At 41.0% G+C, this 27,523-nt stretch overlaps 1 protein-coding gene across 1 annotated transcript in view; it reads left to right on the top strand.

Annotated features, from left to right (window-relative positions):
- CACNA1S (calcium voltage-gated channel subunit alpha1 S) overlaps positions 1-27,523 on the top strand; it is a 1,092,054-nt gene that overhangs the window by 700,894 nt on the left and 363,637 nt on the right. Inside the window, 2 exon segments of the mRNA XM_040424151.1 lie at positions 3,961-4,113; positions 4,306-4,371. Coding sequence (XP_040280085.1) covers positions 3,961-4,113; positions 4,306-4,371 — 219 coding nt within the window.

Genomic DNA, 27,523 nt, shown 5'->3' with positions numbered 1-27,523 from the left:
CCTGGCATTTTCCAGGGGCCCTAATGTGTGGTAAGTAGGTAAATGACCTGTGAAATCCTAAAGGTGCTCTTTGGAATATGGGCCCCTTTGCCCACCTAGGCTGCAAAAAAGTGTCACACATGTGGTATCGCCGTATTCAGGAGAAGTTGGGGAATGTGTTTTGGGGGGTCATTTTACATATACCCATGCTGGGTGAGAGAAATATCTTGGCAAAAGACAACTTTTCCCATTTTTTTATACAAAGTTGGCATTTGACCAAGATATTTCTCTCACCCAGCATGGGTATATGTAAAATGACACCCCAAAACACATTCCCCAACTTCTCCTGAGTACGGCGATACCAGATGTGTGACACTTTTTTTGCAGCCTAGATGCGCAAAGGTGCCCAAATTCCTTTTAGGAGGGCATTTTTAGACATTTGGACTTCTTCTCACGCTTTGGGGCCCCTAGAATGCCAGGGCAGTATAAATACCCCACATGTGACCCCATTTTGGAAAGAAGACACCCCAAGGTATTCAATGAGGGGCATGGCGAGTTCATAGAATTTTTTTTTTTTTGGCACAAGTTAGCGGAAATTGATATTTTTTATTTTTTTCTCACAAAGTCTCCCTTTCCGCTAACTTGGGACAAAAATTTCAATCTTTCATGGACTCAATATGCCCCTCACGGAATACCTGGGGGTGTCTTCTTTCCGAAATGGGATCACATGTGGGGTATTTATACTGCCCTGGCATTCTAGGGGCCCTAAAGCGTGAGAAGAAGTCTGGAATATAAATGTCTAAAAAAATTTACGCATTTGGATTCCGTGAGGGGTATGGTGAGTTCATGTGAGATTTAATTTTTTGACACAAGTTAGTGGAATATGAGACTTTGTAAGAAAAAAATAATAATTTCCGCTAACTTGGGCCAAAAAAATGTCTGAATGGAGCCTGACAGGGGGGTGATCAATGACAGGGGGGTGATCAATGACAGGGGGGTGATCAATGACAGGGGGGGTGATTAATGACAGGGGGGGTGATCAGGGAGTCTATATGGGGTGATCACCCCCCTGTCATTGATCACCCCCTATAAGGCTCCATTCAGATGTCCGTATGTGTTTTGCGGATCCGATCCATGTATCCGTGGATCCGTAAAAATCATACGGACATCTGAATGCAGCCTGACAGGGGGGGGTGATCAATGACAGGGGGGTAATCAATGACAGGGGGGGGGTGATCAATGACAGGGGGGTGATCAGGGAGTCTATATGGGGTGATCACCCCCCTGTCATTGATCACCCCCCTATAAGGCTCCATTCAGATGTCCGTATGTGTTTTGCGGATCCGATCCATCTATCAGTGGATCCGTAAAAATCATGCGGACGTCTGAATGGAGCTTTACAGGGGTGTGATCAATGACAGGGGGGTGATGAGGGAGTCTATATGGGGTGATCACCACAATCATTGATCACGCCCCTGTAAGGCTCCATTCAGACGTCCGTATGCGTTTTGCGGATCCGATCCATCTATCAGTGGATCCGTAAAAATCATGCGGACGTCTGAATGGAGCTTTACAGGGGTGTGATCAATGACAGGGGGGTAATCAATGACAGGGGGGTGATCAGGGAGTCTATATGGGGTGATCACCACAGTCATTGATCACGCCCCTGTAAGGCTCCATTTAGACGTCCGTGTGCGTTTTGCGGATCCGATCCATCTATCAGTGGATCCGTAAAAATCATGCGGACGTCTGAATGGAGCTTTACAGGGGTGTGATCAATGACAGGGGGGTAATCAATGACAGGGGGGTGATCAGGGAGTCTATATGGGGTGATCACCACAGTCATTGATCACGCCCCTGTAAGGCTCCATTCAGACGTCCGTGTGCGTTTTGCGGATCCGATCCATCTATCAGTGGATCCGTAAAAATCATGCGGACGTCTGAATGGAACTTTACAGGGGTGTGATCAATGACAGGGGGGTGATGAGGGAGTCTATATGGGGTGATCACCACAGTCATTGATCACGCCCCTGTAAGGCTCTATTCAGACGTCCGTGTGCGTTTTGCGGATCCGATCCATCTATCAGTGGATCCGTAAAAATCATGCGGACGTCTGAATGGAGCTTTACAGCGGTGTGATCAATGACAGGGGGGTAATCAATGACAGGGGGGTGATCAGGGAGTCTATATGGGGTGATCAGGGGCTAATAAGGGGTTAATAAGTGACGGGGGGGGTGTAGTGTAGTGTAGTGGTGCTTGGTGCTACTTTACTGAGCTACCTGTGTCCTCTGGTGGTCGATCCAAACAAAGGGGACCACCAGAGGACCAGGTAGCAGGTATATTAGACGCTGTTATCAAAACAGCGTCTAATATACCTGTTAGGGGTTAAAAAAAACACATCTCCAGCCTGCCAGCGAACGATCGCCGCTGGCAGGCTGGAGATCAACTCTCTTACCTTCCGTTCCTGTGAGCGCGCGCGCCTGTGTGCGCGCGCGTTCACAGGAAATCTCGGCTCACGCGAGATGACGCCTATTGGCGTTAGCGTAGCCTGGGGGAGCCGCCGCAATGACGCCTTTCGGCGTTAGCGTGGCGGCAAGCGGTTAAGCAACAAATATATTATAAGAATTCCTTTTACAAAAAATATATATTTTCTTTTGCAATTGATAAACTAAAATTGTGTTTATTGTAAATACATTAAACTCTTACATTTTTATGTATAAATATTTAGTTTAAAAGCTTTACATGAAAACGCTTGGAATATTTCATGTCCGTCTGATCTATTAGGTCATGCTGGAATCTATGTGACTCTATTGTGTTAATGGCAAGATAGTAACATAGTACATAAGGCCGAAAAAAAACATTTGTCCATCCAGTTCGGCCTGTTATCCTGCAAGTTGATCCAGAGGAAGGCAAAAAAAAAAAAAACTGTGAGGTAGAAGCCAATTTTCCCCACTTTAGGGGAATAAAAAATTCCTTCCCGATTCCAATCAGGCAATCAGACTAACTCCCTGGATCAACGCCCTCTCTCTAGTAGCTATAGCCTGTAATATTATTATGCTGCAGAAATACATCCAGGCCCCTCTTGAATTCCTTTATTGTACTCACAATCACCACCTCCTCAGGCAAAGAGTTCCATAGTCTCACTGCTCTTACCGTAAAGAATCCTTTTCTATGTTTGTGTACAAACCTTCTTTCCTCCAGACGCAGAGGATGTCCCTTGTCACAGTCACAGTCCTGGGGATAAATAGATGATGGGATAGATCTCTGTACTGACCCCTGATATATTTATACATATTAATTAGATCTCCCCTCAGTTGTCTTTTTTCTAAAGTGAATAACCCTAATTTTGATAATCTTTCAGGGTACTGCAGTTGCCCCATTCCAGTTATTACTTTAGTTACCCTCCTCTGGACCCTCTCCAGCTCTGCTATGTCTGCCTTGTTTACAGAAGCCCAGAACTATACACAGTACTCCATGTGTGGTCTGACTAGCGATTTGTAAAGTGGTAGGACTATGTTCTTATCACGGCATCTATGCCCCTTTTGATGCAACCCATTATCTTATTGGCCTTGGCAGCAGCTGCCTGACACTGGTTTTTGCAGCTTAGTTTGCTGTTTATTAAAATTCCTAGATCCTTTTCCATGTAAGTGTTACCGAGTGTTTTACCATTTAGTATGTACGGGTGACTTGCATTATTCCTTCCCATGTGCATAACTTTACATTTGTCAGTGTTAAACCTCATCTGCCACTTATCTGCCCAAGCCTCCAATCTATCCAGATCCCTCTGTAGTAGTATACTGTCCTCTTCAGTGTTAATTACTTTACACAGTTTAGTGTCATCTGCGAAAATTGATACTTTACTATGCAAGCCTTAGATGTTTTTTCTTTTGTAAAGAAACAATCTTTCTATTATTTTTTTTCAGAGAAAGCTATGAAATCCTTAGTATTTCACATAATTTTATAATCTTACTTTTATGACAGACACCAGGCATCCCTGCAACACCAGGAGCAGAAGATTCCTCAAGGATCTCCATTACATTTTTCCGTTTGTTTCGTGTTTTGCGCTTAGTAAAACTGTTGAGTCGTGGTGAGGGAGTAAGAACCCTGCTCTGGACCTTCATAAAATCCTTTCAGGTAAAATTTCCTGTAATGCAATGACTCTTCAAATCGGAAACAAATAAAGTTTTAAATAAATAGTTTTACTTTTAGATATAATGGTTTAAATCAGTGCCAAATAATTTAATCTAATTTAACATTATATAAAATGCAGTATTTTATTATTTAAAAGGTCATGTGTTAATTAATTTTCTTTTTGTTTTTCCTCAGGCTCTGCCATATGTGGCTCTACTCATTGTAATGCTGTTTTTTATCTATGCTGTCATTGGAATGCAGGTAAGTAAGGGAGTTTCCAACACAATTTTGTCCTTAACCCTTTTACTACCAAAATAATTTTTGCAATGTTTTTTACTTGACACTTAGGACTTTTTATTAGCTTGTTTTTTTGAGTTTTTTCCCCTTATTTAGGTTTAATTTGGGGGAAAACCGCTAATTCTTATTAAAAAGTAATTTTGTTTAATTATAGCTTTTAATTTTTTAAATATTAAAACTTACAGAAAAATGTATTATTGCGATTAGTTCCCTATTTTGTGACAATCGTTTTGATATATAACATGTATAGGTTTGAGTAAACAGGGCGACTGTGGTGAGGGTTTCTGTTAGCGACGCTATTTTAAATGTATTTTTACTTTTAAAATTTTTTTATTTGTATTTTTCATAGTTTTTTTCTTGTATTTTAATTTATTTTTGGCACATAATATGTCCCCCAGGAGGTCATTAAAAGACCTCTGGAGAACAATAACGTATATAGCAAGTGGGCAGTCAGGAAGGGGTTAAAGTGGTACTGTACTTTGGAAAACTTTTGATATGTCAGTATCACATATCAAAAGTTTTGATTGGTGGATGTCTGAACACTGAGACTCCTGCAATTTCCTAGAATGAGGAGAGAGAAGCACTCACAAAGCATGCTCTCTTTCCTTACTGTAGGAGATCTAATCGAGATGGGCGGGTCTCTAGACTTTCTATTGAGTTCATCTCACTTCAGTCTCCTGCAGTGACGAGAAAAAGTATACTACGTGAGTGCTTTTCTCTCTATGTTCTAACTATTTGCTGGAGTCATAGCACTTGGGACCCCCACTGATCAAAACTTTTGATACTGTATGTTGATATTTAAAAAATGTTCCCAAAGTTAAGTGCCACTTTAAGGGGATAGCTAACCAAAGATGATATTCTGACATAGATATTGATTATTAAAACTGCTGTTTCTGATCCCAGTCTTATTAAGAAATCCAGCTGGTGTATGATGCAATAAAACATTAAGAGGCACACTTCTATAATTTTGGTACAGCCCTGGGATGTCTATGTGCCACAAAAGGAAATCTACACCAGCAAGGCATATTGTCCTGTCTGCAACCCACCCCCTCCGGTCCATGTCTCACCCACTAAAAAGTGACAAAGGTGTTGGAAAAGAGTGTAAACCCACCAATTTTTGCAGGATTTGTACCAAAATATGTGACTTGTATACACTGATCCATACTGGCAAAAAGGTTTGATACATTTACCCCACAGAATACAAATGGTACTGCTGATATCAGACAACTACAACATTTTGGGTTGAAAAAAAATACCTTAATGAGGTTTTTGGTGCAGTAGAGCAAGGTGCATAGCAGTATGGTACCACTGATCACTGTCTTGATGGGATGTGATCATTACATTTAGATCCACAGTGTCTGTGAAGTAGTGCTGCTTGAGTTCCTGTTTATTACCTGACATTGCTGAAACAACCATTAAAGCAAAAAGCCATTTCTTTTCATCTCTAAGCAGTGCAGAATGGTTGTTATGAACTGTTATGCTATAGTTTTGGAAACAGATAGACATGTTAGAACATCTCATTTGAGTGGATTTTTCAATAAAATTTTTTGTTACTTTCACACATTATGCATGGATATTACGTTCTCATCTTAAATGTTAAGCGCTTTGTGTGTGTAGGACTGCCATCAAGAATGAATTGATAAATGACTTCTGTCTGCAGCCAACACTGCAGTGTCGTTAAAAAGGAGATTGTCTTTTAAATGAGTTAGCCAAAAATAATAAAAAATCCCAGAACAAGCCTTCCATTAACCTAAGGCTACATGCACACGACCATGGCGTTTTTTGCGGTCCGCAAACCGCGGATCCGCAAAAAACGGAAGCCGCCCGTGTGCCTTCCGCAATTTGCGGAACGGGCGGCCATTGATATAACTGCCTATTCTTGTCCGTATTTTTTTTGCGGGGCCGAGGAACGGAGCAACGGATGCGGACAGCACATGGGCCGTCACATGATCCATCACCATGGTGAAAGATCATGTGACGGACCCCTCCAGCCCTATTGTACTATGCATTCTGTATTCAGAATGCTATTATTTTCCCTTATAACCATGTTATAAGGGAAAATAATAATGATCGGGTCCCTATCCTGATCGTCTCCTAGCAACCGTGCGTGAAAATCGCACCGCATCCGCACTTGCTTGCGGATGCTTGCGATTTTCACGCAGCCCCATTCACTTCTATGGGGCCTGCGTTACGTGAAAAACAGAATATAGAACATGCTGCGATTTTCACGCAACGCGCAAGTGATGCGTTAAAATCACCGCTCGTTTGCACAGCCCCATAGAAATGAATAGGTCCGGATTCAGTGCGGGTGCAATGCGTTCACGTAACGCATTGCACCCGCGTGCAAAACCCGCTCGTGTGAAAGGGGCCTAAGGGGTTAATTCCAAAAACAAGGCGTAGGGGAATGATAAATTTCATGCAGGGGTTGTCTAGATAGGTGTAGGTTTGATGTTTTTGGCACCATTTGATCTTCCTGGCAATGCATTAGCTATCTGGGACTGCTCTGCACTTCCCCACTACCTACTGTCTCTCACTGAGCATATGCTATGTGTGCTATGTGCTATGCAATACAGTACTTATGCACTGGAGGAAAACGGGGAGCTTTCATGTAACTAATGAAGTGCATGTATTCCTCAACATCAGCTGAAGAGGTCACGTGACTGCCTTTAGGATTATTCCAGAAAGTAAGTTCCAGAAAACCCCTTTAAAGGGGTTGTTTGTTTATTCTATATTGATGACCTATCCTCAGGGGCCTCATATTACTAGGATTTTGGGATTGTAATATGCTATGGCTCCCCAGATTATCATATTAGCAGTTGGGGCAGTGTGCCACTCCACAGCAAAGGTGGGATTGAAGTTCTCAACACCAGACCTCCACATTTGAACCCGACCATCATCGGATCCCAAACAGAACCTAGATTTATTATTAAAGATGATACAGTTCCAGTCTGTAGCAGTCCAGGCTTGGCATTCATGACATCACTGGAAACAAAGGTGATGGTGGTTGGCTGTCATTGGCAGGACATGCAATGGCTGCTGTGACACCAAATGTAATGAATGTGCCACCTGTGTGTGGATGGTGTACAGCAAAAGTATGGTCGTGCTTATTGGAAGATAAAAAAATCATCTCTACTGTTGGTGGATATGTATTAAAAGAGAAAAGAAGGATGCGGTTACCAAACACTACCAAAGTACACAAAGATGTACAACAGGTGGAAAGGAACCAGAGGCGCCAAAGAAAATGGACTAAGAAAAAGAGATTGTAGATGATAGATGATACTAGTAGAGAAGGCAGCCCAAAATAGTGTTAGCGATGCTATACACTTAATAGACAAATGGAGAAACAGATAAAGGATGGGCCGTGTGCGCCCGAAACGCCCAGCAAGGTAGTCTCAAGGCGGCCTTACCATCGCCACACAGGTGAACAAGAGAAAACAAACAAAATTCGGCGCCACTCTCATCAATCAATGTTATTATTCGTGTTATTGGCCCATATGTGGGCTTTCGGGTATATATTAAATCTCACGTGCATATATTAGTAATATATTGGTGTACTAAATACACAATATAGTAACAGTATTTAGGAAGATATCATAGCACGTATGCCCAGAATCCGTGTTACTTTATAATATAAATTCATTAGGTAATAAATCAATTAAAAATCAAGATTGAAGTTTTTGAAATTTAAAATAAAAATAAAAATCAAGATTAAAACCCTGATGTACTCACTTCACAGAGGGTATGCCACACGGATAAAGCTCAAGACACCTGGAGCAAAAAAACAAACAGCCAAGATCGCCTGTAGTATGTAGAAGATCTGACGTCAGCGCTCCAGTTGTACCAAGATGGAAATATACGGCACGTGGGACAGCGATTCTTCGTCAATCTTTTTTTATTCCAATAAAATGGCTCAACGCGTTTCGGGGAGAAATAATAGTCCCCTTCATTAGGAGCAGAATATATAACACATTGACAACAATACACAACATATATAATACATAATTCCCGCCTAAAACCATCCACTTCCGGTTTCAGGAGCAAGCCGGAAGTGATGCGTTCCACTGTGGAATGCATATACTGTCCAGAACTCTATTGGCCAATATATATATAGATAAATAAAATTACCCCTCCGATGGCCAGTAGTAAGTTAAAACTTTGCCTATGGCAATAAATAAGTGAAACCTTGATAATAAAATCCTTTCTAATTTAAACTGGGAGCGTACGTTCCTCGGCAGAAACTGAACTATATCCACTTCCGGTGAGCCGAGGTGGAACGCATCCCTTGGAACGCAGTATGGCCGGAAGCCGGGATGGAACGCATCACTTGAAGCACAGTGCGGCCGGAAGTCAGCTGACTTCCGGTCCGACGGAGAAAAGGATTGCGTCAGTGGAACGCAAGAACCACAGCGCGCATGCGCTCAACTCAAACCTGCTCGGAAATGGGATTCCTTATCTATTAACTATTTAATCGGCCCTCAGTATTAGATAAAGGGAAATTAGAAGATAATTATGGGCACAAATGAATACATATTTATACAAGGGTTAGATTAAATGTAGATAAAAAAGGGGAATGGACTATATATAAATAAATAAGAGGGAATGGACTGTATATGAATAAATAAGAGGTTGTCCATACGGTATATAAATTAAATTAAGATCATTGTAGCTATAGATGATATTTAATATCAAAATGGATTACATAAGGGGCTCTGAGAGAGAGTGTCAAATAGGACTTTAATATACATATGGAAAAAAGAGAGAATTCCTTAATTTATAATAAAATCATAAATAGAAACATAAATAGAAACCTATAATTCAATAAGAAACCCAGTGTTCATAGCAAAAATTTTCATAAAATCACATTAAAACACTAGACATGATCATAAAATAAAATAGTATGGCGTATAATCATAAAAATAAATATAATGAAATAATAAAATAATAATTAAAAAAAAAAAAAATATTCTAATTTGTGTACTCTAATGACTCATTCAGCCCAAAGGGTGTCAGAGTATTAAGTTTAAAAATCCAGAACATTTCTTTTCTACATAGTGTTTGGTAGGAGTGAGGGATCCATTCAAGGGGGGTAACCCTTAATAGAGATGGATCCCCATCATGATGAAGTGAAAAATGGCGGGATACACTATGGGTAGCTACTTTACGTCGTATGTTTGAACGATGGTTGTTCATCCTTTCTCTTAAACATTGAGTTGTTCTACCTACACATAAAAGATCACATTGGCATTGAAGAAGGTAAATCACATTTGTGGTGCTGCAGTTCATGGCATGACGTAGTGTAATCTGTTCTCTAGGTGGTGGTAGTAGGACTTGTCTTACACAACGGATAATGGCACAACATTTACATCTTTTGATGCCACATTTGGATGCTTTCATAATTTTAGTATTTTTGGGTATAAGAGGAATGGGATCTTGGGACAATTTGGGATAGGATGGTGCTATAATATTTTTTATAGTACGGGCTTTTCTGTAGGTAAGATTTGAAAATTTTGGGATCGTTTTACCGATAATGGGGTCTTTCAGGAGGATACTCCAATGTTTGTTAAGGTTCTTTCTAATCTCAGAGTGTTGGGAATTGTATCGTGTTATAAGGTTAAATTTCGCAATTGTGTGTTCACTTTGTTTTTTCACCTTCCCTGCCAAACTCTCCTTTTGACTTGTTTTTAGAACCCTATTTTCTGACTCCCTTAATAAATTCTTAGGGTAGCCTTTATCTAAAAAAACTTTTTTTGATGATGGCAAGCTGGGCTTTCAATACTCCATCATCCGAACAATTTCTCCGGATCCGTCTCATCTGGCTGTAAGGAATGTTATTTTTCCATCTGTTATGGTGGCAACTCTTGAAATCGAGATAACTGTTTGTATCCACCTTTTTAAAATGTGTTCTGGTGGTAATACTGTCATTAATAATCTCTAAGTCCAGGTCTAGAAAAGTGGCCTTGGAAGAATCATGTTCCAAGGTGAATGTAATGTTCCAAGTGTTTATGTTAATGTTATTGACAAATTGTGCCAAAGTGCCTGAATCTCCGTCCCATATGAGGATCAAGTCATCAATATACCTTTTATAAAACCTAATATTCGGGTGAGTGAGCAAACAATGTTCTTTCTCGAAGGCCCCCATAAAAATATTCGCATAGGCTGGCGCAAATTTCGTACCCATTGCTGTCCCGTTGCATTGTTGGTAAATGGTGTCCTGAAAGTTGAAATAATTGTGATTTAAAATAAACTGTATAGATTCTAAAATGAAATTTCTCTGGGATGGGGGCATCATATGGTCTATCAACTATCTAAGGCCCTGCAGACCCTTACAGGCAACAGTGACATTGTGATCAAGAGCGCCAATAAAGGGGGAGGCATAGTACTTATGGATTCCTTCTTCTACATAGCAGAATCTCTACGTATTCTTTCGGATAAGACCTACTATCAAATTCTCCCTTCTGATCTGACAAAAGAATACACCAAACACCTAATCCCACTGGTTGATGAAGGGTATAGATTGGGCATCATTGACAAGAAGGTGAGCTATTTCCTCAAAACACCCCACCCCACCCTGGCACGATTTTACTTTCTGCCAAAGATCCATAAATCTTTAGAGAAACCACCAGGGAGACCCATGATATCAGGAGTGGGGTCCTTAACTTCTAATCTCTCTGATTATGTAGATGGGATTTTACAAAGATATGTTCTCCAGTTACCATCTTATCTACGAGATACGTCCCACCTGATTTCTATGTTTGATGATTTTGTTTGGAAGAGCTCCTACAGATGGGCCACACTAGATGTCAGTTCCTTATATAGCAACATTACTCATTCACTAGGGATACAAGCGATTGAAAATACACTCACCACTGACCATATGATGCCCCCATCCCAGAGAAATTTCATTTTAGAATCTATACAGTTTATTTTAAATCACAATTATTTCAACTTTCAGGACACCATTTACCAACAATGCAACGGGACAGCAATGGGTACGAAATTTGCGCCAGCCTATGCGAATATTTTTATGGGGGCCTTCGAGAAAGAACATTGTTTGCTCACTCACCCAAATATTAGGTTTTATAAAAGGTATATTGATGACTTGATCCTCATATGGATGGAGATTCAGACACTTTGGCACAATTTGTCAATAACATTAACATAAACACTTGGAACATTACATTCACCTTGGAACATGATTCTTCCAAGGCCACTTTTCTAGACCTGGACTTAGAGATTATTAATGACAGTATTACCACCAGAACACATTTTAAAAAGGTGGATACAAACAGTTATCTCGATTTCAAGAGTTGCCACCATAACAGATGGAAAAATAACATTCCATACAGCCAGATAAGACGGATCCGGAGAAATTGTTCGGATGATGCAGTATTGAAAGACCAGCTTGCCATCATCAAAAAAAGGTTTTTAGATAAAGGCTACCCTAAGAATTTATTAAGGCAGTCAGAAAATAGGGTTCTAAAAACAAGTCAAAAGGAGAGTTTGGCAGGGAAGGTGAAAAAACAAAGTGAACACACAATTGCGAAATTTAACCTTATAACACGCTACAATTCCCAACACTGAGATTAGAAAGATCCTTAACAAACATTGGAGTATCCTCCTGAAAGACCCCATTATCGGTAAAACGATCCTGAAATTTTCAAATCTTACCTACAGAAATGCCCGTACTATAAAAAATATTATAGCACCATCCTATCCCAAATTGTCTCAAGATCCCATTCCTCTTATACCCAAAACTACTAAAATTATGAAAGCATCCAAATGTGGCATCAAAAGATGTAAATGTTGTGCCATTATCCGTTGTGTAAGACAAGTCCTACTACCACCACCTAGAGAACAGATTACACTACATCATGCCATGAACTGCAGCACCACAAATGTGATATACCTTCTTCAATGCCCATGTGATCTTTTATGTGTAGGTAGAACAACTCGATGTTTAAGAGAAAGGATGAACAACCATCGTTCAAACATACGACGTAAAGTAGATACCCATAGTATATCCTGCCATTTTTCACTTCATCATGATGGGGATCCATCTCTATTAAGGGTTACCCCCCTTGAATGGATCCCTCACTCCTACCAAACACTATGTAGAAAAGAAATGTTCTGGATTTTTAAACTTAATACTCTGACACCCTTTGGGCTGAATGAGTCATTAGAGTACACAAATTATTAACTTTTTTTTTTTTTTTTTATTATTATTTCATTATATTTATTTTTATGATTATACACCATACTATTTTATTTTATGATCACGTCTAGTGTTTTAATGTGATTTTATGAAAATTTTTGCTATGAACACTGGGTTTCTTATTGAATTATAGGTTTCTATTTATGTTTCTATTTATGATTTTATTATAAATTAAGGAATTCTCTCTTTTTTCCATATGTATATTTAAGTCCTATTTGACACTCACTCTCAGAGCCCCTTATGTAATCCATTTTGATATTAAATATCATCTATAGCTACAATGATCTTAATTTAATTTATATACCGTATGTGCAACCTCTTATTTATTCATATACAGTCCATTCCCTCTTATTTATTTATATACAGTCCATTCCCCTTTTTTATCTACATTTATTCTAACCCTTGTATAAATATGTATTCATTTGTGCCCATAATTATCTTCTAATTTCCCTTTATCTAATACTGAGGGCCGATTAAATAGTTAATAGATAAGGAATCCCATTTCCGAGCAGGTTGAGTTGAGCGCATGCGCGCTGTGGTTCTTGCGTTCCACTGACGCGATCCTTTTCTCCGTCGGACCGGAAGTCAGCTGACTTCCGGCCGCACTGCGTTTCAAGGGATGCGTTCCATCCCGGCTTCCGGCCGTACTATGTTCCAAGGGATGCGTTCCACCTCGGCTCACCGGAAGTGGATATAGTTCAGTTTCTGCCGAGGAACGTACGCTCCCAGTTTAAATTAGAAAGGATTTTATTATCAAGGTTTCACTTATTTATTGCCATAGGCAAAGATTTAACTTACTACTGGCCATCGGAGGGATAATTTTATTTATCTATATATATTGGCCAATAGAGTTCTGGACAGTATATGCCAGGGATGGCCAACCTGAGGCTCTACAGATGTTGCAAAACTACAACTCCCAGCATGCCCAGACTGCCTACAGCTAGCAGCCTACAGCAGGGCATGGTGGGAGTTGTAGTTTTACAACAGCTGGAGAGCCGCAGGTTGGCCATGCCTGGTATATGCGTTCCACAGTGGAACGCATCACTTCCGTCTTGCTCCCGAAACCGGAAGTGGATGGTTTTAGGCAGCAATTATGTATTATATATGTTGACTATTGTTGTCGATGTGTTATATATTCTGCTCCTGATGAAGGGGACTGTTATTTCTCCCCGAAACGCGTTGAGCCATTTTTAATTATTTTTGGCTAACTCATTTAAAAGACAATCTCCTTTTTAAGGACACTGCAGTGTTGGCTCCAGACAGAAGTCATTTATCAATTAATTCTTGATGGCAGTCCTACACACACAAAGCGCTTAAAATTTTGTTTTTTTTTTCAACCCAAAATGTTGAAGTTGTCTGATATCAGCAGTACCATTTGTATTCTGTGGGGTAAATGTATCAAACCATGGTGAAAGATCATGTGATCGACCATGTGATGAGCGCAGTGACGTTATCAAAGGTCCTATTCCTCAAAGAAGAAGACAGAAGAAATGCCGGCTGCGCGAACAAGTGGATTAAGGCGGTGTTAAATTATCATTTTTTTTTATTTTTTTAACCCCTCCAGCCCTATTGTACTATGCATTCTGTATTCAGAATACAATTATTTTCCCTTATAACCATGTTATAAGAAAAATTATACAATCTACACAACCTTGAACCCACATCCAGTTTTTTATCACGCGCCTGCACAACACATTGCACCCGCGCGATAAAAACTGAACAACGGAACGCAATCGCAGTCAAAACTGACTGCAATTGGGTACCTACTCGCGTGGGTTTGCCGCAACGCATCCGGACCTAATCCGGACACGCTCGTGTGAAAGGGGCCTTAAGGACCAGGCCATTTTTTGCAAATCTAACACGTGTCACTTTATGTGTGAATAACTTTAAAACGCTTTTACTTATCCAGGCCATTCTGAGATTGTTTTTTTTGTCACATATTGTACTTCATGATACTGGTGGAGTAAAAAAAAATCTTTTTTATTTATAAAAAAAATACCAAATTTACCAAAAATTTTGAAAATTTTTCAAATTTCCAAGTTTCAATTTCTCTACTTCTATAATACATAGTAATACCTCCAAAAATAGTTATTCATTTACATTCTCCATATGTCTACTTTATGTTTGGATCATTTTTGGAATGCCATTTTATTTTTTGGGGACGTTACAAGGCTTAGAAGTCTAGAAGCAAATCTTGAAATTTTTCAGAATATTTCTAAAACCCAGTTTTTCAGGACCAGTTCAGGTCTGAAGTCACTTTGTGAGGCCTACATAATAAAAACCACCCAAAAAATTAACCCATTTTACAAACTACACCCCTCAAGGTATTAAAAACTGATCTTACAAACTTTGTTAACCCTTTAGGTGTTCCACAAGAATGAATGGAATATATACAATTTAAAAATTTCACTTTTTTGGCAGATTTTCCATTTGAATAAATTGTTTCCAGTTACAAAGCAAGGGTTAAAAGCCAAACAAAACTCAATATTTATGGCCCTGATTCTGTAGTTTACAGAAACACCCCATATGTGGTGTAAACTGCTGCTAAGGGCACACGGCAGGGCGCAGAAGGAAAGGAATGCCATACGGTTTTTGGAAGGCAGATTTTGCTGGACTGTTTTTTTGACACCTTGTCCCATTTGAAGCCCCCCTGATGCACCCCTAGAGTAGAAACTTCAAACAAGTGACCCCATTTTAGAAACTACACCCCTCAAGGTATGCAAAACTGATTTTGAAAAGTTTGTTAACCCTTTAGGTGTTCCACAAGAATTAATGGAAAATAGAGATACAATTTCAAAATTTCACTTTTTTGGCAGATTTTCCATTTTAATAATTTTTTTCCCGTTACAAAGCAAAGGTTAACAGCTAAACAAAACTCAATATTTATGGCCCTGATTCTGTAGTCTACAGAAACACCCCATATGTGGTCGTAAACTGCTGTACGGGCACACGGCAGGGCACAGAAGGAAAGGAATGCCATACGGTTTTTGGAAGGCAAATTTTGCTGGACTGGTTTTTTGACACCATGTCCCATTTGAAGCCCCCCTGATGCACACCTAGAGTAGAAACTCCAAAAAAGTGACCCCATTTTAGAAACTACGGGATAGGGTGGAAGTTTTATGGTACTTTTTTAGGGTACATATGATTTTTGGTTGCTCTATATTACACTTTTTGTGAGGCAAGCTAACAAGAAATAGCTGTTTTGGCACCGTTTTTATTTTTTGTTATTTACAACATTCATCTGACAGGTTAGATTATGTGATATCTTTATAGAGCAGGTTATTACGGACGCGGAAATACCTAAACTGTATACTTTTTTTTATTTATGTAAGTTTTACACAATTATTTCATTTTTTAAACAAAAAAAAATCTTTTTATTGTCTCCATAGTCCGAGAGCCATAGTTTTTTCAGTTTTTGGGCGATTATCTTGAGTAGGGTATGATATTTGCAGGATGAGATGACTGTTTTATTGGCACTATTTTGGTGTGTGTATGACTTTTTGATTGCTTGCTATTACACTTTTTGTGTTGTAAGGTGACAAAAAAATTGCTTTTTTTACACCGTTCTTTTTACTGTATTCACATATTTTTTTTAGAGCCGGTTATTACAGACGTGGCGATACTTAATATGTGTAGTACATTTTTATTAAAAAAAAAATTATTAGTGATAAATGTGTTTTTTCATTTTTACTTTTTTTCAATTTTTTTTTTTTTTTTTTTTTTCCCAGACCCACTTGGTTCTTAAAGATCCAGTGGGTCTGATGTCTGTATAATACAGTACAGTACACTATATAGTGTACTGTACTGTATTTTCACTTTACAAAGTCTGATCAGATTTCTGCCTTTAGCAGAAGTTTGATCAGCACCATGGACAGCAGGAAGCCTGTGAAAGCGTCCGTCCGGTTGCCATGGTAACCATCACTCGCTGCCACAACAGATGGTAACCATCCCTCTGTGATCCCGTCAAGAATCGGGGGCTGAAAAGGCACAGCAGCCCCTGATGGGAGAGGGAGGGAGCTCCCTCCCTGTTAACTTCTTCCATACAGCGGTTCCTACGGACCGCGGCATGGAAGGGGTTAAACGGCTGACATCACAACACAGATGTCAGCTGCTTCAAGCAGAGTGTCAGCAATGTGCTGACACTCTGCTTGCTAACCGCTCGGCCATCCTGGAAATGAGAGGGGGCGGGCAGGATGATCATGGATTGGTGCATTCCATATTTTTTTTTTTTTCATTATTAATATCTTTATTAATTTTCTTGCAACATAACAATATAAAAAAGTGTCTGATCACAGAGAAATAGAGACAACCGGTACATTTATACAATATTACCCATAATGTCAAGGCACACATATATGCCCAAAAAATATCACAAGACCGAGAGCGCCTCAAAATTATTGCCAATTCTCTGTCACCCATAACAAAACAAGACCATCCCCTTCCAACCACCCACCCATCCCTCCCACTGTACCTGGCCTGGTACGTCCGCCTCAAAGGGACGGGGGCGCGTCACGCCCTCTTTTTTGTGTGTCCCCCGGATCCTCATATGATAAATTATTTCTAAAGAGATGGTGGATCATCGGTTCCACCCCGGTAATACCTCTATTTTAGTCATTTCTTCACGACTATATCCCTGTTTCCATTACTTATTTCTCGCCACGACATTTCATACCTTCAAAATCTGTTACTCTTGTCGTTAGACTTTGCCATTCATGTATTGTGGGTGGTCTATCCTTCACCCAATGTCTAAGAATTATTACCCTGGCCAGTAGGAGTCCCTTCAACCAACGAACCTGCGAACGCTTGGTGGTTTTATTTTTATATTCAGGTGGAAGGAGTCCAAGCACAGCTACTTGAATAGTTAGGGGAGGGGTGTTCCCAATTGATTCCGCTAATTCCCGAAATATAATATCCCAAAAGGTCTTAATTACTGGGCATCCCCATAACATGTGCACGTACCCTGCAGCTACAAAAGAACATTTCAAACAACGGAATTCTTTTCCCTGGCTACCATATATTTTGGTTAAAAGGCTCGGAGTAACATATAACCGGTGTATTATTTTAAATTGAGTCAAGCGGTGCTGTCTTGAAAGGGAAGCCTTCTTAATGTTTTGATATATTTCCTGCCATTGTACAGAGTTGCATTCCCCTATATCCGCCTTCCATTTGTCTACACTTTTAAATTTAGTGATCGTACTGAATTCCTCTATTAATCTCCTATAGATTAGTGCAACCCTAACTTTATTTCCTAATGAACTATAACAAAATGATAAAAATCGTGAAGTGCCAATTATCAAAGAAGCTTTTTTAAGCGTGCATGCTAGTGCATGTTGTAATTGTAAATATCTATAGTGTTCTAATGCAGTGTTTGGTGTCTGTTGAAACATTTCCCCTATTGGTTTAATTTTCCCTTTTGTGCATATATGTGAAACTAACGTAATGTCTCTTAGAGTCCAATAATCATTTTCGTTAAGGGCCAAAAATTCCGTTAGCGAAGGGTTGTCCCATAGCGGGGTGAACTCCAAAACATAGGGGGCCTGGATAAGTTCCTTAATTTTGTTCCAAACCTTCTGTAGCGCTAAGCCAATGGGACAGGAGTAATCCACAAGCTCCAGGAATCCGGATTCAAATAAACTGAATATATTACATGTGGGCTGTTGATGTTGTCCTAAAATATGAGATATTAATAGTCCATCCCCCGTGTTGATACACCACTGTAGCTGTGCGCATAGATAGTAACTTTGGAAGTGAGGGAGGCCGAGACCGCCGTCACTTCCAGCTAACCGTAAATATTGCATCTTAATGCGGACCCTTTTCCTGCCCCATATCAGATCGTTAATCAGTCGATCGATCAAATTAAAGACGCTGTCTTCGATCCAGGCAGGGCAGGAACTAACCGTGTATAGTATCCAGGGCAACAGAATAATTTTAATCAATGCGATTCTATTGACCTGAGAGAGCGGAAGTTTCTGCCAAACCCTAATCTTCTCCCTTATTTTATCAACTAGGGGGGTGATATTTAATGTTTTATAATCCCCGATGGTGCTGCTAATTTTTATTCCTAGGTATTCGAAGTGGCCCGTTTGGGCAATAATTCTGACCTTTAGATCATTTTGGGGAGGTGCCCGATTGAGGGGGAAAAGGACAGACTTTGTCCAATTTATCTCATATCCGGAGACACCGCCGAACTCCTCTATTATTTTCATAACACGTGGAACACTTCTCCACCCATCATTTAGGTAAAGCAACACATCATCTGCGTAGAGACAGATCTTGTCATCCCTTCCCCTCCCACCACATCCCACAATACTAGGCTCCGCCCGTATCCGACAAGCGAGAGGTTCCATAAAGACCGCAAAGAGGAGTGGAGAGAGTGGGCATCCCTGTCGTGTCCCACGCTGTAGGTAAAAAGCCGGGGTAATCCCCCCGTTAATATTAATTCTGGCTGTTGGTCCATTGTACAATAATTTAACCCAGCCAACAAATTTTTGGCCAAGGTTCATCTTATACATCACCCGCCAGAGGAAGGACCACTCCACCCGATCAAACGCCTTTGCGGCGTCTAAAGAGAGGATGGAGCGGTCCTCCCCCCCCCCAATCTGAATATTAAGGATGGTCCTACGTATGTTGGTCTGTATCTGTCGACCGGGAATAAACCCTGTCTGATCTATATGGACTAGGGCAGTTATTACTTTTCTTAGCCTATTAGCGAGGACTTTAGCAATTATTTTATAATCTGCGTTGAGCAAAGATATAGGACGATAAGCCTCAACTTTATTTCCGTTTTTCCCCTTCTTCAGAATCAGGGTGATGGTTGCCTCCATCAAAGACGGGGGCAGCTTTCCACAATTACAAGATTCGTTCAGGACCTGCAGTAGCCCGGGCAGTAGGACCCCCGCATGGCTTTTGTAAATGCCATACGGAAGGCCATCCGACCCGGGCACTGAAGAGCCCCGAACCTCCTGCATAGCCACCTGTAACTCCTCCAAAGAGATTGGGGCACAAAGGAAGGCCGATTCCAGGTCCGACAGCACCGGGACCTTGACCCTTTCTAGAAAATCATCTGTATTTATCCCTGTATCATCCAATCCAGAACGATAGAGATTATTAAAGTATTTTAAAAATTCTCCCTCAATCTCCACTCCTCTTTCCAATGTCCGATCATCACCTGCCAGAATTTGTCTAATCTTTTGGGGGGCTCTCTGGTTAGCTATTATAGAAACCAATAATTTACCCGGGGTACCTCCCTCGCAGAAATGTTTATAACCCCTGAAGAATAGTTGATTCTGAGCTTTTTTCCTCATAAAATGTATATAGTGGTCCTTCGCAATTTTTAAATTAGCTCGCATATTCACGTCGTTGTTTATTCGAATCCTCCCTTCCAGATGTGCAATATTTACTTCCAAGTTTTTTTGCTCTTTAACCACTTAAGGACCACAGGTTTATACCCCCCTAAAGACCAGGCCCTTTTTTACAATTCTGCACTACACTACTTTCACCGTTTATTGCTCGGTCATGCAACTTACCACCCAAATGAATTTTACCTCCTTTTCTTCTCACTAATAGAGCTTTCATTTGGTGGTATTTCATTGCTGCTGACATTTTTACTTTTTTTGTTATTAATCGAAATTTAACGATTTTTTTGCAAAAAAATGACATTTTTCACTTTCAGTTGTAAAATTTTGCAAAAAAAACGAGATCCATATAGAAATTTTGTTCTAAATTTATAGTTCTACATGTCTTTGATAAAAAAAAATGTTTGGGTAAAAAAAAAATGGTTTGAGTAAAAGTTATAGCGTTTACAAACTATGGTACAAAAATGTGAATTTCCGCTTTTTGAAGCAGCTCTGACTTTCTGAGCACCTGTCATGTTTCCTGAGGTTCTACAATGCCCAGACAGTACAAACACCCCACAAATGACCCCATTTCGGAAAGTAGACACCCTAAGGTATTCGCTGATGGGCATAGTGAGTTCATAGAACTTTTTATTTTTTGTCACAAGTTAGCGGAAAATGATGATTTTTTTTTTTTTTTTTTTTTTCTTACAAAGTCTCATATTCCACTAACTTGTGACAAAAAATAAAAACTTCTATGAACTCACTATGCCCATCACGAAATACCTTGGGGTCTCTTCTTTCCAAAATGGGGTCACTTGTGGGGTAGTTATACTGCCCTGGCATTCTAGGGGCCCAAATGTGTGGTAAGGAGTTTGAAATCAAATTCTGTAAAAATGAACTGTGAAATCCGAAAGGTGCTCTTTGGAATATGGGCCCCTTTGCCCACCTAGGCTGCAAAAAGTGTCACACATCTGGTATCTCTGTATTCAGGAGAAGTTGAGGAATGTGTTTTGGGGTGTCTTTTTACATATACCCATGCTGGGTGAGATAAATATCTTGGTCAAATGCCAACTTTGTATAAAAAAATGGGAAAAGTTGTCTTTTGCCAAGATATTTCTCTCACCCAGCATGGGTATATGTAAAATGACACCCCAAAACACATTCCCCAACTTCTCCTGAGTACGGCGATACCAGATGTGTGACACTTTTTTGCAGCCTAGGTGGGCAAAGGGGCCCATATTCCAAAGAGCACCTTTCGGATTTCACAGGTCATTTTTTACAGAATTTGATTTCAAACTCCTTACCACACATTCGGGCCCCTAGAATGCCAGGGCAGTATAACTACCCCACAAGTGACCCCATTTTGGAAAGAAGAGACCCCAAGGTATTTCGTGAGGGGCATGGCAAGTTCCTAGAATTTTTTATTTTTTGTCACAAGTTAGTGGAAAATGATGATTATTTTATTTTTTATTTTTTTCATACAAAGTCTCATATTCCACTAACTTGTGACAAAAAATAAAAACTTCCATGAACTCACTATGCCAATCAGCGAATACCTTGGGGTCTCTTCTTTCCAAAATGGGGTCACTTGTGGGGTAGTTATACTGCCCTGGCATTCTAGGGGCCCGAATGTGTGGTAAGGAGTTTGAAATCAAATTCTGTAAAAAATGACCTGTGAAATCCGAAAGGTGCTCTTTGGAATATGGGCCTCTTTGCCCACCTAGGCTGCAAAAAAGTGTCACACATCTGGTATCGCCGTACTCAGGAGAAGTTGAGGAATGTGTTTTGGGGTGTCTTTTTACATATACCCATGTTGGGTGAGATAAATATCTTGATCAAATGCCAACTTTGTATAAAAAAAATGGGAAAAGTTGTCTTTTGCCAAGATATTTCTCTCACCCAGGAGGGGTATATGTAAAATGACACCCCAAAACACATTCCCCACCTTCTCCTGAGTACGGGGATACCAGATGTGTGACACTTTTTTGCAGCCTAGGTGGGCAAAGGGGCCCATATTCCAAAGAGCACCTTTCGGATTTCACAGGTCATTTTTTACAGAATTTGATTTCAAACTCCTTACCACACATTTGGGCCCCTAGAATGCCAGGGCAGTATAACTACCCCACAAGTGACCCCATTTTGGAAAGAAGAGACCCCAAGGTATTCGTGGATGGGCATAGTGAGTTCATGGAAGTTTTTATTTTTTGTCACAAGTTAGTGGAATATGAGACTTTGTATGAAAAAAAAAAAAAAATCAGCATTTTCCACTAACTTGGGACAAAAAATAAAAAATTCTAGGAACTCGCCATGCCCCTCACGGAATACCTTAGGGTGTCTTCTTTCCAAAATGGGGTCACTTGTGGGGTAGTTATACTGCCCTGGCATTTTCCAGGGGCCCCTAATGTGTGGTAAGTAGGTAAATGACCTGTGAAATCCTAAAGGTGCTCTTTGGAATATGGGCCCCTTTGCCCACCTAGGCTGCAAAAAAGTGTCACACATGTGGTATCGCCGTATTCAGGAGAAGTTGGGGAATGTGTTTTGGGGTGTCATTTTACATATACCCTTGCTGGGTGAGAGAAATATCTTGGCAAAAGACAACTTTTCCCCTTTTTTTTATACAAAGTTGGCATTTGACCAAGATATTTCTCTCACCCAGCATGGGTATATGTAAAATGACACCCCAAAACACATTCCCCAACATCTCCTGAGTACGGCGATACCAGATGTGTGACACTTTTTTGAAGCCTAGATGCGCAAAGGTGCCCAAATTCCTTTTAGGAGGGCATTTTTAGACATATGGATACCAGACTTCTTCTCACGCTTTGGGGCCCCTAGAATGCCAGGGCAGTATAAATACCCCACATGTGACCCCATTTTGGAAAGAAGACACCCCAAGGTATTCAATGAGGGGCATGGCGAGTTCATAGAAATTATTTTTTTTTGGCACAAGTTAGCGGAAATTGATATTTTTATTTTTTTTCTCACAAAGTCTCCCGTTCCGCTAACTTGGGACAAAAATGTCAATCTTTCATGGACTCAATATGCCCCTCACGGAATACCTGGGGGTGTCTTCTTTCCGAAATGGGGTCACATGTGGGGTATTTATACTGCCCTGGCATTCTAGGGGCCCTAAAGCGTGAGAAGAAGTCTGGAATATAAATGTCTAAAAATTTTACGCCTTTGGTTTCCGTGAGGGGTATGGTGAGTTCATGTGAGATTTTATTTTTTGACACAAGTTAGTGGAATATGAGACTTTGTAAGAAAAAATAATAATAATTCCGCTAACTTGGGCCAAAAAAATGTCTGAATGGAGCCTTACAGGGGGGTGATCAATGACAGGGGGGTGATCAATGACAGGGGGGTGATCAATGACAGGGGGGTGATCAGGGAGTCTATATGGGGTGATAACCACAGTCATTGATCACGCCCGCGTAAGGCTTCATTCATACGTCCGTATGCGTTTTGCGGATCCGATCCATCTATCAGTGCATCCGTAAAAATCATGCGGACATCTGAATGGAGCTTTACAGGGGGGTAATCAATGACAGGGGGGTGATCAGGGAGTCTATATGGGGTGATCACCACAGTCATTGATCATGCCCCTGTAAGGCTTCATTCAGACGTCCGGATGCGTTTTGCGGATCCGATCCATCTATCAGTGGATCCGTAAAAATCATGCGGACGTCTGAATGGAGCTTTACAGGGGGGTAATCAATGACAGGGGGGTGATCAGGGAGTCTATATGGGGTGATCACCACAGTCATTGATCACGCCCCTGTAAGGCTTCATTCAGACGTCCGGATGCGTTTTGCGGATCCGATCCATCTATCAGTGGATCCGTAAAAATCATGCGGACGTCTGAATGGAGCTTTACAGGGGGGTAATCAATGACAGGGGGGTGATCAGGGAGTCTATATGGGGTGATCACCACAGTCATTGATCACGCCCCTGTAAGGCTTCATTCAGACGTCCGGATGCGTTTTGCGGATCCGATCCATCTATCAGTGCATCCGTAAAAATCATATGGACAACTGAATGCAGCCTTACAGGGGGGTGATCAATGACAGGGGGGTGATCAGGGAGTCTATATGGGGTGATCACCACAGTCATTGATCACGCCCCTGTAAGGCTTCATTCAGACGTCCGGATGCGTTTTGCGGATCCGATCCATCTATCAGTGCATCCGTAAAAATCATGCGGACATCTGAATGGAGCTTTACAGGGGGGTGATCAGGGAGTCTATATGGGGTGATCACCACAGTCATTGATCATGCCCCTGTAAGGCTTCATTCAGACGTCTGGATGCGTTTTGCGGATCCGATCCATCTATCAGTGCATCCGTAAAAATCATGCGGACATCTGAATGGAGCTTTACAGGGGGGTGATCAGGGAGTCTATATGGGGTGATCACCACAGTCATTGATCATGCCCCTGTAAGGCTTCATTCAGACGTCCGGATGCGTTTTGCGGATCCGATCCATCTATCAGTGCATCCGTAAAAATCATGCGGACATCTGAATGGAGCTTTACAGGGGGGTGATCAGAGAGTCTATATGGGGTGATCACCACAGTCATTGATCATGCCCCTGTAAGGCTTCATTCAGACGTCCGGATGCGTTTTGCGGATCCGATCCATCTATCAGTGGATCCGTAAAAATCATGCGGACATCTGAATGGAGCTTTACAGGGGGTTGATCAATGACAGGGGGGTAATCAATGACAGGGGGGTGATCAGGGAGTCTATATGGGGTGATCACCACAGTCATTGATCACGCCCCTGTAAGGCTTCATTCAGACGTCTGGATGCGTTTTGCGGATCCGATCCATCTATCAGTGGATCGTAAAAATCATGCGGACATCTGAATGGAGCTTTACAGGGGGGTAATCAATGACAGGGGGGTGATCAGGGAGTCTATATGGGGTGATCACCACAGTCATTGATCACGCCCCTGTAAGGCTTCATTCAGACGTCCGGATGCGTTTTGCGGATCCGATCCATCTATCAGTGGATCCGTAAAAATCATGCGGACGTCTGAATGGAGCTTTACAGGGGGGTAATCAATGACAGGGGGGTAATCAATGACAGGGGGGTGATCAGGGAGTCTATATGGGGTGATCAGGGGCTAATAAGGGGTTAATAAGTGACGGGGGGGGGGGGGTGTAGTGTAGTGTAGTGGTGCTTGGTGCTACTTTACTGAGCTACCTGTGTCCTCTGGTGGTCGATCCAAACAAAGGGGACCACCAGAGGACCAGGTAGCAGGTATATTAGACGCTGTTATCAAAACAGCGTCTAATATACCTGTTAGGGGTTAAAAAAAACACATCTCCAGCCTGCCAGCGAACGATCGCCGCTGGCAGGCTGGAGATCAACTCTCTTACCTTCCGTTCCTGTGAGCGCGCGCGCCTGTGTGCGCGCGTTCACAGGAAATCTCGGCTCACGCGAGATGACGCCTATTGGCGTTAGTGTGACCTGGGAGCGCCGCAGAAATGACGCCTTTCGGCGTTAGCGTGACGGTAAGTGGTTAACCACCTCAGCCCCCAGTGCTTAAACACCCTGAAAGACCAGGCCACTTTTTACACTTCTGACCTACACTACTTTCACCGTTTATTGCTCGGTCATGCAACTTACCACCCAAATGAATTTTACCTCCTTTTCTTCTCACTAATAGAGCTTTCATTTGGTGGTATTTCATTGCTGCTGACATTTTTACTTTTTTTGTTATTAATCGAAATTTAACGATTTTTTTTGCAAAAAAAATGACATTTTTCACTTTCAGTTGTCAAATTTTGCAGAAAAAACGACATCCATATATAAATTTTGCACTAAATTTATTGTTCTACATGTCTTTGATAAAAAAAATGTTTGGGTAAAAAAAAAAATGGTTTGGGTAAAAGTTATAGCGTTTACAATCTATGGTACAAAAATGTGAATTTCCGCTTTTTGAAGCAGCTCTGACTTTCTGAGCACCTGTCATGTTTCCTGAGGTTCTACAATGCCCAGACAGTACAAACACCCCACAAATGACCCCATTTCGGAAAGTACACACCCTAAGGTATTCGCTGATGGGCATAGTGAGTTCATAGAACTTTTTATTTTTTGTCACAAGTTAGCGGAAAATGATGATTTTTTTATTTATTTTTTTCTTACAAAGTCTCATATTCCACTAACTTGTGACAAAAAATAAAAAGTTTTATGAACTCACTATGCCCATCACGAAATACCTTGGGGTCTCTTCTTTCCAAAATGGGGTCACTTGTGGGGTAGTTATACTGCCCTGGCATTCTAGGGGCCCAAATGTGTGGTAAGGAGTTTGAAATCAAATTCTGTAAAAAATGACCTGTGAAATCCGAAAGGTGCTCTTTGGAATATGGGCCCCTTTGCCCACCTAGGCTGCAAAAAAGTGTCACACATCTGGTATCTCTGTATTCAGTAGAAGTTGAGGAATGTGTTTTGGGGTGTCTTTTTACATATACCCATGCTGGGTGAGATAAATATCTTGGTCAAATGCCAACTTTGTATAAAAAAATGGGAAAAGTTGTCTTTTGCCAAGATATTTCTCTCACCCAGCATGGGTATATGTAAAATGACACCCCAAAACACATTCCCCACCTTCTCCTGAGTACGGAGATACCAGATGTGTGACACTTTTTTGCAGACTAGGTGGGCAAAGGGGCCCATATTCCAAAGAGCACCTTTCGGATTTCACAGGTCCTTTTTTACAGAATTTGATTTCAAACTCCTTACCACACATTTAGGCCCCTAGAATGCCAGGGCAGTATAACTACCCCACAAGTGACCCCATTTTGGAAAGAAGACACCCCAAGGTATTCCGTGAGGGGCATGGCGAGTTCCTAGAATTTTTTATTTTTTGTCACAAGTTAGTGGAAAATGATGATTTTTTTTTTTTTTCATACAAAGTCTCATATTCCACTAACTTGTGACAAAAAATAAAAACTTCCATAAACTCACTATGCCCATCAGCGAATACCTTGGGGTCTCTTCTTTCCAAAATGGGGTCACTTGTGGGGTAGTTATACTGCCCTGGCATTCTAGGGGCCCAAATGTGTGGTAAGGAGTTTGAAATCAAATTCTGTAAAAAATGACCTGTGAAATCCGAAAGGTGCTCTTTGGAATATGGGCCCCTTTGCCCACCTAGGCTGCAAAAAAGTGTCACACATCTGGTATCTCTGTATTCAGTAGAAGTTGAGGAATGTGTTTTGGGGTGTCTTTTTACATATACCCATGCTGGGTGAGATAAATATCTTGGTCAAATGCCAACTTTGTATAAAAAAATGGGAAAAGTTGTCTTTTGCCAAGATATTTCTCTCACCCAGCATGGGTATATGTAAAATGACACCCCAAAACACATTCCCCACCTTCTCCTGAGTACGGAGATACCAGATGTGTGACACTTTTTTGCAGACTAGGTGGGCAAAGGGGCCCATATTCCAAAGAGCACCTTTCGGATTTCATAGGTCATTTTTTACAGAATTTGATTTCAAACTCCTTACCACACATTTAGGCCCCTAGAATGCCAGGGCAGTATAACTACCCCACAAGTGACCC

Source organism: Bufo bufo, chromosome 3, assembly GCF_905171765.1.
Source record: "Bufo bufo chromosome 3, aBufBuf1.1, whole genome shotgun sequence".
Lineage (NCBI taxonomy): Eukaryota > Metazoa > Chordata > Amphibia > Anura > Bufonidae > Bufo > Bufo bufo.
Note: the sequence above shows the minus strand (reverse complement) of the source record. Positions and strands in the feature narration are given on the sequence as shown.